This window comes from Balearica regulorum, chromosome 3 (genome assembly GCF_011004875.1).
Source record: "Balearica regulorum gibbericeps isolate bBalReg1 chromosome 3, bBalReg1.pri, whole genome shotgun sequence".
In the NCBI taxonomy this organism is placed as follows: domain Eukaryota; kingdom Metazoa; phylum Chordata; class Aves; order Gruiformes; family Gruidae; genus Balearica; species Balearica regulorum.
In genome coordinates this window covers 99,746,605-99,761,488 of record NC_046186.1, presented here as the reverse complement: position 1 = coordinate 99,761,488, position 14,884 = coordinate 99,746,605, and the positions used below count along the sequence as shown (strand labels likewise).

General features: G+C 39.7%; 1 protein-coding gene across 2 annotated transcripts in view; it reads left to right on the top strand.

Moving 5' to 3' along the window:
• Nucleotides 1-14,884, top strand: part of EML4 (EMAP like 4) — a 163,107-nt gene that overhangs the window by 25,065 nt on the left and 123,158 nt on the right. The window contains exon 1 of one of the 2 annotated variants that reach the window (XM_075749152.1): nucleotides 12,648-12,687. The exons of the other annotated variant lie outside the window; for it this stretch is intronic. Within the exon in view, the coding sequence (XP_075605267.1) occupies nucleotides 12,663-12,687 (25 nt within the window). The 5' untranslated portion in view covers nucleotides 12,648-12,662. Of the gene's footprint in view, nucleotides 1-12,647; nucleotides 12,688-14,884 lie in introns of those variants that run through there. 2 annotated transcript variants of the gene reach the window in all.

Genomic DNA, 14,884 nt, shown 5'->3' with positions numbered 1-14,884 from the left:
CATTTGTGCTACCTGTGCCTGTTGCTCAAGGGCAAGCCGCAAAATGTATGATCTGCTGTATATAAGGTACAAGTCCTTGTGTACAGATAGGTCAGAAAAACCATGTGTTTGCATTTCTGGGTTTTTTTTTTTCTCTTCCCCCTGCCCTTCCCTGTGAGTTTTGACCCAGCATTGCAGAGCATCTGCTCACAAGGGTATGTCAAAATACCATAGAGTAGATCTTCTGTTTTTGCATTTGGGCTGGCAGTGCCTTTTGGCTTGCTGCTATATTACATTTGTAATCCTATACCAAGCATGCCCTCCTAGAATAGATCGTAGAATCACTGAAAAATGTAGGTTGGAACCTCTGGAGGTCATCTGGTCCAACACCCCCCAGCCCTGGCAGCGCTGGCTTCAAAGACAGATTGTGTTACTTGGGGTCTTGCTTCAGCTGAGTTTTGAGTATCTCCAAGGATGGAAAGAGTACAACTTTGGGTACAAAGGAAAAAAAAAAAAATCCTCATTGAGAATGATTAAGAGTTAAAACAGGTTGCTGAGTCAGAGTTTCCCTTGTTGCAACTTGTGATGGTTGCCTCCTGCGTGCCCCTTCCCTGCGCACCTCTGAAAAGGGTTTGGTGTGCTCTTCTCTATGGCCCCTGCCCCCCTAAGGTAGGAAAGAGTAGAGCTGGATCCCAGTTCTCGCAGTCCCTGCTCATATGTCATGTGCTCCTTACCATCTTAATGGCCCTCCACTGGGCTTTCTCCAGTTGGTGAATCTCCACTGTACTAGGGGACTCCAAACTGGACATGTGTCTAGCTGCCACCCAGAAGGAAATAATCAGGCACTTGTTTTTTTGTTATTTTTGTTTTTTTTTTTTCTTTAAGAGTTGGGAGAATCTTTTTCCGGAGGTGGTGTCAAATTATTGTTAATCAGAATTGGTTTTGTAAATTATTCTTCATCTGAAAACGAACTTGGGTTTGGTTTGGATAACCCCAAGGTCTATGAGTTTGGCTGTTCTGAAACACTTGGGCTCATTGAGCAGCGCAATGTGACCATGAGCGGGGTTTGACTGAGACATGGTGCTGGGGGATTGTTTTCCCACACAACAAGACATCCTCAGGGGGTGTTAGGGAGTCACAGCTGAGCTCCATGGAGCTGTGAACTTGCCAGGGAGAAAACGGGTATGGGAGAACGTGTCTCCAGCTCAGGAACAGCTGATATACGTGAGCTTCATGGAGCGTTTTCCCACCAAATAAATGTGAGGAATGGAGTTGCAAATCAGGGAAAACACTCTCGGGGCAGAGGCAGGGTTTCCAACCTTACGCAGCAGCCTAATATTGGAAGACTTCAGTCCAACAGTCCTGTTTTAAGGGAAGATTTGGATGAAAGTCCTGTGCTGTGTTGATTGCAGGGATTTTAGACCTCTGCCTCTGCTCTCTCTCCTCGACACCTCCCTCTCCATCCCCCTCCCCTCCTCAGCAAACTGACCGGTGCCCACCGCAACCTGCCGCAGTGACAGGGATGTGTGTTCCAACGAGCATCTTGTATTTCAAACACACATAGACGTGTATAATTGAGGGAAATCTTGCCATCATGTCTTAGTACGTGCGTTTTGCTAACCTCGCTAGATCCATTATTACTTACACATTTTTTTCCTTCTTTTTTTTGTTTGATTTGGACTTGGAAAAGTTTGCATAACAACAAAGGTGTATTTGAATGCCTTTTAACTACGCCAAGCAGCTTTGATTGTCAGAAGATACACAAGTATGTTGACTTTGCAAGCGCACCAGCGTTTGGTAGATGAATTAGATGGATCTATGGAAATTCTCTTCTATGAGGCATCTTGATGAATGAACGTTCATTTTCATTATGCCACAACTGACTTGCATTATCAAATTTAATGGTCATAACATCACCTACAAAAGAAAATTTGTGGCAGAGATCAGAACTAATGTTCTGGAAATTAGTAAAAATTGTTACTGAAAAGTAGGATATGAATTTTTTGTCCTAAGTATTGATACAATTTCTTTAAAGGTTATAATAAAACTGTGTAACGCTGTCTCTCCACATAACTTTCTTTAAAAAAACCCGACAAACCAAACCCAAAATCCTATCAGTTCTCACAATGAACTTGGAAAAAATTCCATTCCAGGTATAAATTTATACAGCTGTGCATGGTACTAGAGATGTTGATTTGTCAAATATAAAGGAGGCTGGAGATGCATTGACCTTTTACTCTTAAACACTCGAGTTTGCTGGAAGCACAGAATAAAATCATGATCTATTGCTTAAGGTGCTGGCTGTGTAGATTGATGCCAGCAGGAGTACTCATAATAAAGAGAATGCCTTCAAGTTTTGAGTAAAAGCCTGTTTGCCGTGCCTTGAGGAGTCGTCACTCTCCTAAAAGTAATGTGCTCTCAAATACAGGGAAAAAGTGAGAGCTATCAATTTGCAGCCTACTTTACCTAATAGAAGATGTGCGACTTTTTAAAAATTATTTCTTTTCATTGTTGGCAGTGGAAGGTGAGTGAGTTTTGTTTTTTGTTTGGGGTTTTTTTCCCCCTTGCTACATGTTGCCTGAAGCTCATCTTGCTGTGGTTGAATGTGGAATTGGGCAGCGAGGTGTATTGGCTGGAGACTTCACTTTTAACTGCTCTTGCAGCAAGAGAGGACTTTGGTGCTGGGGGAAATGGGGCAGGGTTTTGAGATGGAAAAGCACGTGTACGGTTGGGACTTTGCCTTACGGTGTCGCAGGCAGAAATTATTTATTCTGTTTTCACTATATATAATCACTGGAGATCCTGGTCTTTGTAGGGACTTAGTCAAGATCGTGTACAATCTTCGAGTTTCTGACACAAGTCAGTTAGTGGTCTTCTCCAAACTTTTAAGCAGTTCTATTGATCATCAGGTACGTGTGCCCCTGGGTATAACTCTTGATTTGCATTCGTAAAGGTGTTTAAAACGTCTTGGTCTCTCAGTCTGATTGAAATTTTAAAATCAAGTTATTTTGAGAGAATATAATTGCTATTCTAATAATTACTAGTAATCTAGTCATTACTTTGCAGCTGCATCAGTTGGAGGAAAACTCCTGTTGGGCTTTTGGTTAATTTGTCTTTTGTGCTGTTAGAAATAAGCATTAAAAAAATTGTGATAAAAATCTGACCCTGATCTGGATGTTTGTTGGATGGAGCTAGTGGGGTTGAGAGTAGTTCAACTGCATGAACCAACGGTGGCAACAGGATCCAAAATTCACAATTTTTCAGTGCACAGCTTTGTAAGAAATTCCAGAGGAAGCAACTTTATTGTTTTGCCCTGGGGTGTTTATGCATTATTTTTTTTAAAGACAGAAATACAGTTAAGAGGGCTCTGTTAGCTTGAGAGCTTAGGTTTTTTTTACTGACAGCATCACATTCGTGCTAAATAGAGGTCTTTAATCAAAAATCAATTTAGATGTGAAAATATGCCTGTAGCTTGTGCATGTGATACTATGTAGAGCACGTTATCAGATAATGATGTTAAAATTTTGCTCTTTCACTAATCTTTTTGATTTTTTTTTTCTCCTTAATGTAATGAACAACACGGTATAAATATTGTACTGTTTTTGTCAATTCAATAGGTTTAAATCTTAGCAGTTTTGAGAAAGAGAATTGCTAGAAGCTTTTATTGTGATCCTACAAAACCACCCCAGTATCTCACAGGATACTGAGCCTTCGACACATGGTTCTGATTATGTATGACTCTTTTGAGGCTGTGATGTAGCTTTCTGTTTGTTGTTTTTTAGTAGCTGGTGTTCTTCTTGTAGATAAGATTTTTTTTTTTTTTTTTATAATTCAAAGCTTTGCATAATTTCAGTGAATTCTGTGGTTTCAGCAGGTAAAAGGCTGTGGATTCTAACTAAAGCACTTGAGCTCCAAAACCATCAGACTATAATACCTTGCCAGGAAGAAAGCTGGTGATGCATTTAATATGAATTTTGACCTTGTCTTTGTTATGAGTTGCTGAAACAGAAAGGAAAAGTTTGTGTGTTGTTTTGGAACTGAGATTTGCTACTTTCCTGTTACGCAGTGGTCTTTATCCGAGATGGCCTAAAGCCGATTCTGTAACGCAGGAGCTCTTGGGGTTTTCTATTGTATGGATACAGCAGATCTGGAGTTGCTCTTCAGTCCATAACTGCATTACGTTTTACATTCAGTGATCATTGTGGTAGAGCAGGAAGCAGAAACTTCATTTCAAGAAATATTGTTTTCTTTGTTTCAGTGGATTACATCAAGGGATGCACAAAAATCATCAGAAGAAACGGGAGCATAGCTAGAGTTAAAATGAAAGAATAAATGGAATTAAAAACAAGGTTGGAGCTGAAATTAAAGGCTATTTAAGAAATCTGTTCATTGACTTCTAAATGATCAGTCCCCAAGATTCATCTACTTTGACAGTTCAGTTGCTTTTACTACGAAGCAAAAAAAAAATACAGAAGTTCCCCCTGCTTTCCCGAATGTTTTTGTTTCCCCTTGCAGATTTAAAGTGCTGACTGAAGTTTGATCCGCTCTCTGCGTGTATTTATGTGTGTCTACACATACATAAAATTCAGACTGCAATTAATACTTGGTAGCATGAGAACTGAAGAAGTGGAAATTTCCCCTGGGGATGCACTGGGGTTTGCTCCTTCCCTCTGCTCCCCTTGTCGCTGCTGCCTTCTCTCCTTTCCCCCAGGTGCAGGCAGGTGCTTAAAACAACTTGCTGGCAGGGACTGACAGCTTCTTCCTCGTTGTTGGCGGGATTTGGTCAGATCAAATGGGCACTTGCTCCAGGAGCTGGGAAATTGCGTTGCACTCTGTTCCAGTTAGGTTTTTGTGAGTAATCGCAAGCTTCCCATATCCGTATTGTCTTAAGGTCTTCCATTGTTAATTGATTCAGTTGCGTGAAGCTGTGACAGCTACGATAAGCCTTACCATTTTTATTTCCAGTTAAATATTTATAAAACGCGAATTTCACTCTGTGGCTTGAAAGTCAGATGGCAAGTCCCTGAATGTATTTGTTTAACCATCTGTAGCCAAGTACAATTAGCACGTACCGTAAGGGCAGTGGTAATTATCCTGTCTAGTAAGAATGCAGAATTCTTCCTGACTGGAAGATTATTTTAATATTCCCTTAGTGTAGCTTGGGGCAGCAGAGAGGTGGATTCCCGTGCTAAAAATAATAAAGGAAGATGCACATTTGTGTGTTGCATCAGTTTTCAGCAAGCTTAAAATAACATATTGTGCAAGAACACGTCTCCTTCAGCTGGTTCTCTGAAGACTATTGACAAGTTTAACTTCTTTGAACACTTCCCCCCCCCCCCCCCCCCCATGTACATAGTTCACGTGGAGAAAGCTGGGTTTATCATTCAGGTTATTTTATAACTCATCCATTTTTATGCATTCTTCTAAGTTCAGGAGGATCTGCACTTCAGATCCAGATTAAATTGCACTAAGAGGAAAGGAAAGAAGAATCTGTAAATATTTTCAATTGGTGCAAGTAAGATGTGACTTTAAATGTCTCAGGGCAAAACAAGTTTGTTTGCAGTTTGTCCCTGAATGAAAAGGCTAGTGGTTTGTTTACGTGGAAAAGAAGAGGTAGTGTTAGCTTTAACTAAAAGATAGTATTTTGAATGGGATTGATTTGGCATGAGCTCTGGTCTAATAAATAAGTGCTTTCTGCAAAGGTTGTCAGGTGTCCATGTACCTTCCTTGGTTTCTTTGTTCCTCAGGGAAAAGAGGTGGAGAATGGATGTGTAATGTGAAAAGGGTTTTTGTGAATGGGTGTGCAGGGCAGTTGGTGGTGGGGTTTTGGTTTTTTTTGTTTGGTTGGGTTTTTTTGCAAGTAAAATCATATATGGGTGTGTTGGCAGTTTTGGAGTTCTGGGAAGTCAAGGCTTGTTGTATTGCTTGCTTTGGAAATGATGCAGTCTTGTTGTCTGTTTGCAGGGCAGGACAAAAAAAAACATTAAGGAATTAGGTGCAGGATGGGGGAGATCACTTTGACACTAAAGTATTTCTAACCCTCAGCTTGCTGCTTAGGGAAGAGAGAACTTGTTAAAAAGCTGTTATTGTAACTTTCTGAAGTTGAACAGATTGTTGCATTTGTTGGTGTTTGAGTCACTGAAATACAGTTTATAATATCTTCCAATATCAGTGGAGCAAAATGAACCCATTTGATGGAAAGACTCATTGTTGAGTTTGGTGTTTGGTTTTGGTTTTTTTTTTATTTTAACTTGCTGTTAACAGGACTGATCTGAAATCATATGTCTCTAATTCTGTGTGCTAGAGCCACAATCTCTTGATTGCAGCTCTTGGAGATTCAGCAATAAATGCATCCTTCCTCAAATGCCGATTATAGATTACTCCATGTACTTGCTCCTAAGTTGACTAAGGGAATGTAGTATGAAATATCTTGTACAACTTCCACAGAGGTGGAAAGAACTACACATTCCTCTCTTCTGTTGTGCCTTAGTTGTAGAATAATATTTTTGTTCTCTGCTTTGGTGAGTTTTGTGTTTTGCTTCAGTGTGGTTGATATTTAAAGAAAAAGCATAAATGGTTGTTCCAGTAGGCTAAGTAGCTATTGACCTAAATGTTTAAAGCTTAGCTTGGAGATGTGAGATTAAAGTAAAACTTTCATAAATGAACTGGCAGCTCCAATGTTTGAGACTTCTATTTATTTTCTGCTCTATTTCTCACTGTGTTTTTTTTTTTTTTTTTTAAGGTGTAAAGTAAAAATAATGGCATTGTTAAGAAGCAGCAGCATTGAAAATGTATTTCCTATCTGTTAAGCTAGTCACTTCCACAAGTTCGTGTGCGCTGTTTCCAAGCGGGTATTTTCCCTCTGAGGCATCCGTCCCCTCAGCTGGACTTTGCATAGTGTGGTACGTCGCTGCTCGCCCCGCTGCTTCTCCCGTTTCTTCTAAACCAGACTCTAAACCGAACCTGTAAGTGCCCCGCATCCTTGTGTCTGTCCAGTGCTTATTGCTCTCATCTTCATCTGGCGTTTCTTGGGATGACAGCAGTGGAAATAACATATAGCCTACAAATATCTAAATGTATATAAATGAACATTTGATTTTTGTGGCTTGAATTTTACATCAAATTATAAGAGGCTTAATCATGAGCTCATTGCTATTTACCTCTATTTTTTATGTACAGTGCAAGGTCTTTTAAAAATAAATAAATAACCTCTATCTACACAATGAACGTTCCCAGCCTTAACTAATTACTGATTCAGATTATATCACAGATGCAATTAGAGTTGTGTACCGTAGAGGGTTTTTTTTTCTTTTCTTTTTTCTTCTTTTTTTTTCCTTCTGGTAAATGGAACATTTTCTCACACTTGATTCTGGCTAGCTGTAGTGTTTTAAATCTCTTACTCTTGAACGACACTTCTCATTTTTGTGTTTTGCTACTCTGTGTTGCTTATGTGAGTATGGGGGACGATGATTTTTTTTTTTTGCCAGTATAAGAATTATACAGTTCTGCATTAAGAGGTATTTACTGGATTTCGGTAGTACTTACTGATCTGGAAAGATGAGCTAAGCTGTGCAACATGCTTTAACAGGTTCCCGCAGTTTTGAATGCCTGCCTTTTATATGCAGTAAGTACAGAGGCAGCTGATTGGGGTTGGCCAAGTTCTGCTACATCAGTCATAATTATTTAAACTTAGACATGCCAGCTGTGATTAAAAAAAAATCAATTAACGTTTTAGAAAGATCTTCCTCTTCTATCTTCCCCCCCTTATTTAAAGTGAAAGCAGATTAGCTCTGAGTCAAAAATGTTTTGAAAATCTTTGTGACCGACAAAGGAAACTAAGCCATGATATTTGTTTTTTTTACAAATGAGAGGTTGTTCTAGATACTTTTTCTAAACATAACATGCAAGAGTACTGCTAAAGCGGTAATGTTGACCTGATAGCTAATGCCACGCCCGAAACAAGCCTGGTGAATTTGTGGAGGAAGGATTTAATTCCTGCCCTCCTACCCCTTCACACAGAAGTGTGCCATCAATAATCTAAAGTCGAGAAGTAAAGAAACTTGAATAATTAAATTTAGGTCATAAAAGTTTAAGTAATGCCTGGTCTTAGAAAGGATACATATGTCTGGAGGGGAAGAAAAAAAGTAGAGAGAGACAAAAGGGAAGCAGGAAGATGAGTTGACTCAACCAAGGTTGAGTCAACATAGGCCCTTCAGAAAAGGGGAATTCAACCCTAGTGAAACTAATACAGAAAGCCATAAAATACATCAGACAAAACGTATGGGAAGGAAATCAGAAGGATGATAAGTCTATGAAGCAGATGGTCTACTTTGTAATGTCACCTTACAGAAATAGGAAGCACGTGAACTAGTTCCTTCTCCAATATATAGTTAAAGGAAAAAACTAGGTGAGACCGGCGTAAGTACTCCACTTCTGTGGGGGTTTTAGGTTTTTTTGTCTTGTTAATAAGAATGAATTACTGTGAGGCTTTAGAATGTTAAATAAAAAATACTCAAGCTGGTGCATTAAAGCACAGCAAACTGTCGTGACTGGTTGGATATGCAAAGAATTCTGGTAGCATTTGGTGATGACAGGGTTACTCTCTTCCAAGCACGTGCGTTTTACTGTCAGTGCAAGCATCATAGTGAAATGACAAAAATTGTATCAGAACAGTCAGTTATTTAACTTGGTTAAGACTAGGCAGGTTTATGAGAAAATACGGAGTAACCTGATGAAGCAGGATGAGTGAGCAACAAGGAGACAAGGACAGCATGTTGGACTAAGAGGGTTTACAAGAGGCTTAATTACTGTCTTAATTTGTGAACGAAGGGGGCAGGACAAACATGAGTTTACCGGTAAAAGAGGACCTTGATGTAGATTCTAAGTCTAGAATTGGGCAACCAAATTTTAAGTATGTGGAAGAAAGTAGTTTGCTTTATCTTAGTGCTCGTCTCCAAGGGATCAAAAAAAAAAGGGGTGGGGAAAGTATATGAGACAATGGAAAGGTAGAGTATCTCCTGTGAACAATGAACACTCAGTGAAACTAAATCCAGGAAAAGGAAATACTCCCACCCACTCTTTTTTCCTTATCCTTGTTCTCACAGAATTAGTGTTTACATTGAAAAACACATCTCCTTTGGAGGCTACTGAAGCTAAGAACTCTCCCAAGAATTGTGATGATTCATACATTTGTATGAGTAGCAAGTAGGAGGTGTTATAGTAAATAAACAATTTTTAGTAAAGTGTAGAATTATCATGGTTTTGGGCATAAGCACATTTCAGAGTTGTGGGTGGGTTTTGGTTATTTTTCCCTTCCAGAAGAAAGCATCTCTGAATGTGTTATTAACGTAAATGGAGAAGCAAATGCTGGCCATTTTCTAGAAACATGGTATAACTTAGATTCACCAGAAGTTTCACCGTATTGAAAATATTTTTTTTCTCAAGTACAGCCCTACTGCATGGGTAACTCGTGACCTCAGTGTGCGTCAGGTCCTCCTGAGATGGGAGGAACATTTGTTTACTTCCTTTTAAAAAAAAAAAAAAAACAAAAACCAAAACAAACCAAAAACAAAACCCCAAAATCAAATGCTTTGATTTGTCCGTTGCTCAACATTTGCTTGGGAAAATCATGAGGAACAACTTTTCTTATAGACGTGCGAGTATCTTCTCTCCCACTTTTAGGAAGTTCGTACAAGGCTGTAGCATCCGTGGATAAGTTGTGGGCTCTAGCTATGCGAATATAGAGTTAAACAGGAATTGTTCTGACTGGAAACTGAACTGCCTTACCAGTGCTTCCATGCACCTCATGGCTGAAGCCACGTTGCCTTCATCTGCCCAGTTCTGCCTACTTTGCAGCCACTGCTGTCACCAGGGAAAAGACTTGTGAGGAGTTGAGATCTGCCCTGTAGCACATGAATTTCCATCTCAGATACGCATATAAAAATCTGAGGACTGAGCAAAGGCTGGTGTGATAGAGTCAGTCATGAAGGTGTCAAATACAACTTCTAGAATTATAGAATGGTTTGGGTTGGAAGAGACCTCAAAGATCATCTAGTTCCAACCCCCCTGCCGTGGGCAGGGACACCCTCCACTAGACCACGTTGCCCAAAGCCCCATCCAACCTGGCCTTGAATGTTGCCAGGGATGGGGCATCCACAGCTGCTCTGGGCAACCTGTTCCAGTGCCTCACCACTCCTAACAGTAAAGAATTTGATTTGACTTCTTTCTTCTCTTACTGAAGAGAATAAGTTAGTTGATGTAAGGTTGGGTGTGTTGGATCTTCTTGTCCTTGAGATTATTTCTGAGATCTGTTGTGCAGTTTCAAAATATGATGTAGAAATTATAAGCTGAATTTGTAGGACATGGGTATTTCAGCAAATCATGCTGGAGAACCATCTAATCTAGTGCAGATGGCAGCTGGTGGTCATGCCTCCATCTTGTGGCACAGGGAGCTGCACGGTTTGTGATTATGAAATAACCTTTTCTTTTGATGGTCAGGTTAAGTCCTAACCAATTGCCATTAGTAAGCGTCAAATGAAATATTTTTTCAGAGGGGCTTTAAACTTTGTAATGCACTTAACAAGTATTCTTCTCATTCACTATGTGTTACAGAGCACATCTGCAAAGCAGTTTACGTGCCTACTGCATTTATACTGGATTTGGTACATTTTTTTTTACCGAGGGGTGTGTGTGTAAATCCATGATGTGTGAATTGCTTGTGCAGCTGTGTTCAAGTAGAAACCTCACACTTTGAAGTCAGTATGCTATGGATGTAAAGTACTTTCTGGGGCGTGAGGAGGCCTCATGTCAAAGTGTTATCTCAATACATGTTTCTGAGGCTTGCGAAAGGAAGGTGCTTTAACTTTTCTGCTTGGGGAAAAAACCTACCCACCTTTTATGACTGTTTGTGTAGAATTATGAGAGTTAATCATTGCTCATGTGTGTATGTGCATTGAGAGAGAACACGTTCACCGAAGGCAGTAAATCTAACAGTTCAAATTTGTTTTCTTCAGCTCTGTGCGCTCAGTGAGATCTTCAAGTATGATTTTCCCGTGTTAGGTGCTTTGAAAGCATTTTTAAATCCAGTAACCACTGGTGAGCGGTGGCTTACCAAAGCTGCTCCTGTAATGTTTGGCTAGTGTTGTATATTTGGAAGGACGGTAAAGCTGAAGTGTAGCGGTGCATCCTGAAGTACAGTTAAATGTACTGAAGAGGTAAAGGTGACAACTCGTGCATTTGTCAAAGGCAAAAAAAAAATACAGCAATCACATCGTTTTCTTCATTATCGCTCAGTGTTCAGATGGCAATATTCAGTTCACGGGAACTGAAGGTGGAACACACAGGTGAATTAAAAGAAACTGCTGTTTTTAACAATTGTGGAGGAAAGCCCATAGTAGTAGCTCCTACACACCTGATGACCTTCAGTATGAGAATGTCCTGTGGTCTGTCTAGTTCAATATCTTGTATTTAACTTCAGGCATCATCAGCTGATTGGCAGACAGGTTTTACACCTTTCTTGAAGAGAAACGTGGGATGATCGTCCTCCTTATTCTTAATAGAACTTGTTTTAAATCCTCAAGAAGAGTGCTTTGTATCTCTTCTAAAGCATTTGTGCTTGGTTTTTTTATACTCTTCCCTATCATGTCTGTTCTTAAAAGTGGCTTTTCTTTGTGATTTGGGTTTTTTTTTAATGCTTGTTTTTGTCAATAGTAATCTGAATGTATTTATTGCACTCCTGAAAAGAATAAGTGGCATTTCTAGGAATGGTTGCAGCTTTTGACTTTGCATTTGTTAAATGTAAATGTTTTTATTAACATAAATACAACAATACTTGTAATTAAAGTGCTCTTCTATTTTTAAGGAGAATATTGATATAGGTTATATAAGCCTAACATTAACAAATATGAAAATGCTTCTTTTCCAAATACGCATTTGGATTACAGCTCCTAATATAAAGGAGAACAAAGTCGCTGGTTAGTACTTTTTTTCCTCCCTTCTTAAAATTGTTTTGAAGGCAACATTTTATTCTACGAAAATCATTAAAACGAGACATTTAATTTTGTTTTACTATGCCAAAGTAATAAAAAAATAATTTTGGTTGTAAAGAATCTTAAGAATGAGGCGTAATGGAGGAGAATATGAACCTCTGAAATATTTATTGCTTTTTTTATGGATCTTTTTGTTCATGATTATTTGTGGTCAGTTGGAAGGAAGTGAGCACTTTGCATCCTGCTAAGCGTGGAAGGCTTTAAATATGTATTGCTTGGTGTTAAGTTTTTTAAAACATTACTTATGACTGACACATCCTGGTGTAGTTTACTCTTCCCGCTAGTGACCTTGAAAGCACGTCTGTGCAATAATTGCTTATTGCTGGAACAAAAGATAGTTCTGTCTAAGATTTGTTTGAATTCAGGAAGCCGTGTTTGCCAAAGTAAAATCTTGGTGACGCAACTATGTCAGGTTTCAGCAGCCACACCTCGGCTAAGCAGTTTCAAGTTTTCAGCTTTAACCTTTGTTCATAGCTATATTCCTTTTCCAGCAAAACGTCCGAGGCGGTTTTCTTTCTTCCTTTCGCAATGGAGCTGTGCTAAAGAAACGCAGAGTTTCAGAAGGAAAAGCACCAGCAAGTACTGTTGAGGTTGGCAGTAGTTCTGTGTTAAGGTAACTGGACGGCAGAAGGATAAATGGCTTCTCTTCCCAATCACTGTGGTAAGGATAACGCTTAATATTGATAAGTGATGAATGGTACAGATGGTGTGGGTTTTGTAGAACAGGATTTCATAATGAGCTATTCGTGATCTCTGAAGAACAATGCAGAATGCCATCGCTGGGCTCCGATCGCCTTCCGTTGCGCCGGGATACTGGATCAAATTAAGTAGGTACGCCTTCACTGCCGCAATACAATTTTCAGCGTGGCTCCGGGGTATTGCATTAACATTTGTCTTTGGTATTGGTGTTTAATGCAAGAATACCTTTCTAATGAGCCGTGCTGCTGAAAGTGCTCCCTCTAGGACTGCGTGAATATAGTGTTCGCTGCTTTATGACAAGGATTTGCTTTTCTGTAATTATGGATTTGTAGGAATTCCTTCAAAATTAATAGTTGTTGGACAGCAATCACAGTTCTGAAACATATCTCACTATTAATGTGCTGAGCTGCTGAGTGGGTCCCTTTGCCTCTTATGGACCTCTGTTCCTGTGCTGTTACATGCTCCGGTGAGTGCAGGACTGGGTCTCTGATTAGTGTCACTTCTCACCATTATCAAACTGAAAGTGAGCATGTAATTACAAATTAGCTGTTCTAATTGCTTTGGGGGAAACCCAGTTATTTCCCGAGTTTTGAAATCGAGTCCTGAAGGATCAGCATTTCAAAAGCAGAGCCATCCGTTTCTGCCTGGAGCCGTCCATATTTATGCGCCTGCATACACAGGCAGCTTTTAATTATCAAACACTGAAGTTTTGTACTGCGGCTTCTGAAATTTGCCCCTCGGATGCAAATGCTAATTTTTGTCAAGCCCCTAAGTGCTTTAAGCATCCTTTTTGAATGTTTGCTGAACGCAGAGGGCTGAAATCAAGAGCCGTGGTCTTGGAGAGCCTTCAGTGCAGTGTTAACACTCTACTCTGGCCAGATGCGATGCCAGGGGTCGAATCCTTGTTTACAACAGATATAAATAAAGAAAGCAGTCTTTTTACAACTGACTCGCAAAGAACCGATAGTAGTAGTGTGTGGAGCCTCTGTAGTTTGTTTGTCACTGTGTTCAGCTATGTCTCGTCTTCGTACTGCCCTGATTTACTGCCAGATTTTGAGACAGCTCCTAAAGATCCTCGTGGAAAATAGTTTGTGATCTTGCTCTGAGGTGAGTTCCCTTTGAGTATGTCACCATGCTGAGTACAATGTGACATTCATCAGCTTGGTCCACCATTGATGAGTTAAAGTGGGCATGCAAAATTTGCCGTTTACAAAAATAGATGTTTTTTTCCTCTAATTTGCCAAGAATGTCACGTTTCTTTCTCTTATGTTCCTGCTTTCTGACTTGACTTCTTCCAGAGCTACTCAGCACTACTCCTTTCGTAAGTCCTTTAGAGGAGCTGGTCAAGGATACAAGCATATTCTGTGCCTTGGGAGACTAAATTGTAGTTTCCACCAGGCATGAACTAGGAAAATGAACTTAAAAATCCCAGGTTTTCAGACATGCAGCACTGTCCGACTAACTCAATGATCCCTAGATTCAGAAACTTTCTTTTCTTTCCTTTCCTTTTTTTAAAAGATTTTAGTGTGGTTAACAAAGTATTTAATGTGGTTTTCCATTAGAAAAAAATTTCGATTTCCTCATTGTTGGCATTCCCAGTCATTGATACACGTTGAGTTGTCTGCTGCAATGCAAATAGGGATCTACTGTGCTCAGCGTGGTCAGAGCTTGCATCTGTCTAGGAGACAGTGAGTATCTGCAGAGAGAACAGCTTCACCTTTTCTTGAAGTAAATCTGTTGTGTGATAGATACAAAACACCTGGAATGAGATCCAGCTGCTCAAGATTGGTGTCTCCCAAATGGTAAACCAAAGAAAACTGTGCAAGCCTCAAGTTGTTTGGGGAATGAACTTCCACCACGAATCAGGATAATTGCTCAAGTGTTTGATGTTTATTAAAAGTTTCCTTGAAAAAATTGATTTTTTTTTTTTTGCCCCTGTCTGCATAATAGTCAGAAATTGTAGGCCTGAAATCAAAATTAAATACAAAAATGCTTGCTGGAAAAGGCAGTGAGAAAGAGGAGGTATATGACAGCTTTTATAGATGAAAAACCTCTTTCAGCTTCCAAGAGATTGACGATTACCTTCCCCTTGGCCCAGAAGATAAGTGGTGAACGCTAAGACGATGTGAAAAGCGGATGGTAAAAAGACTTGGAAAAAG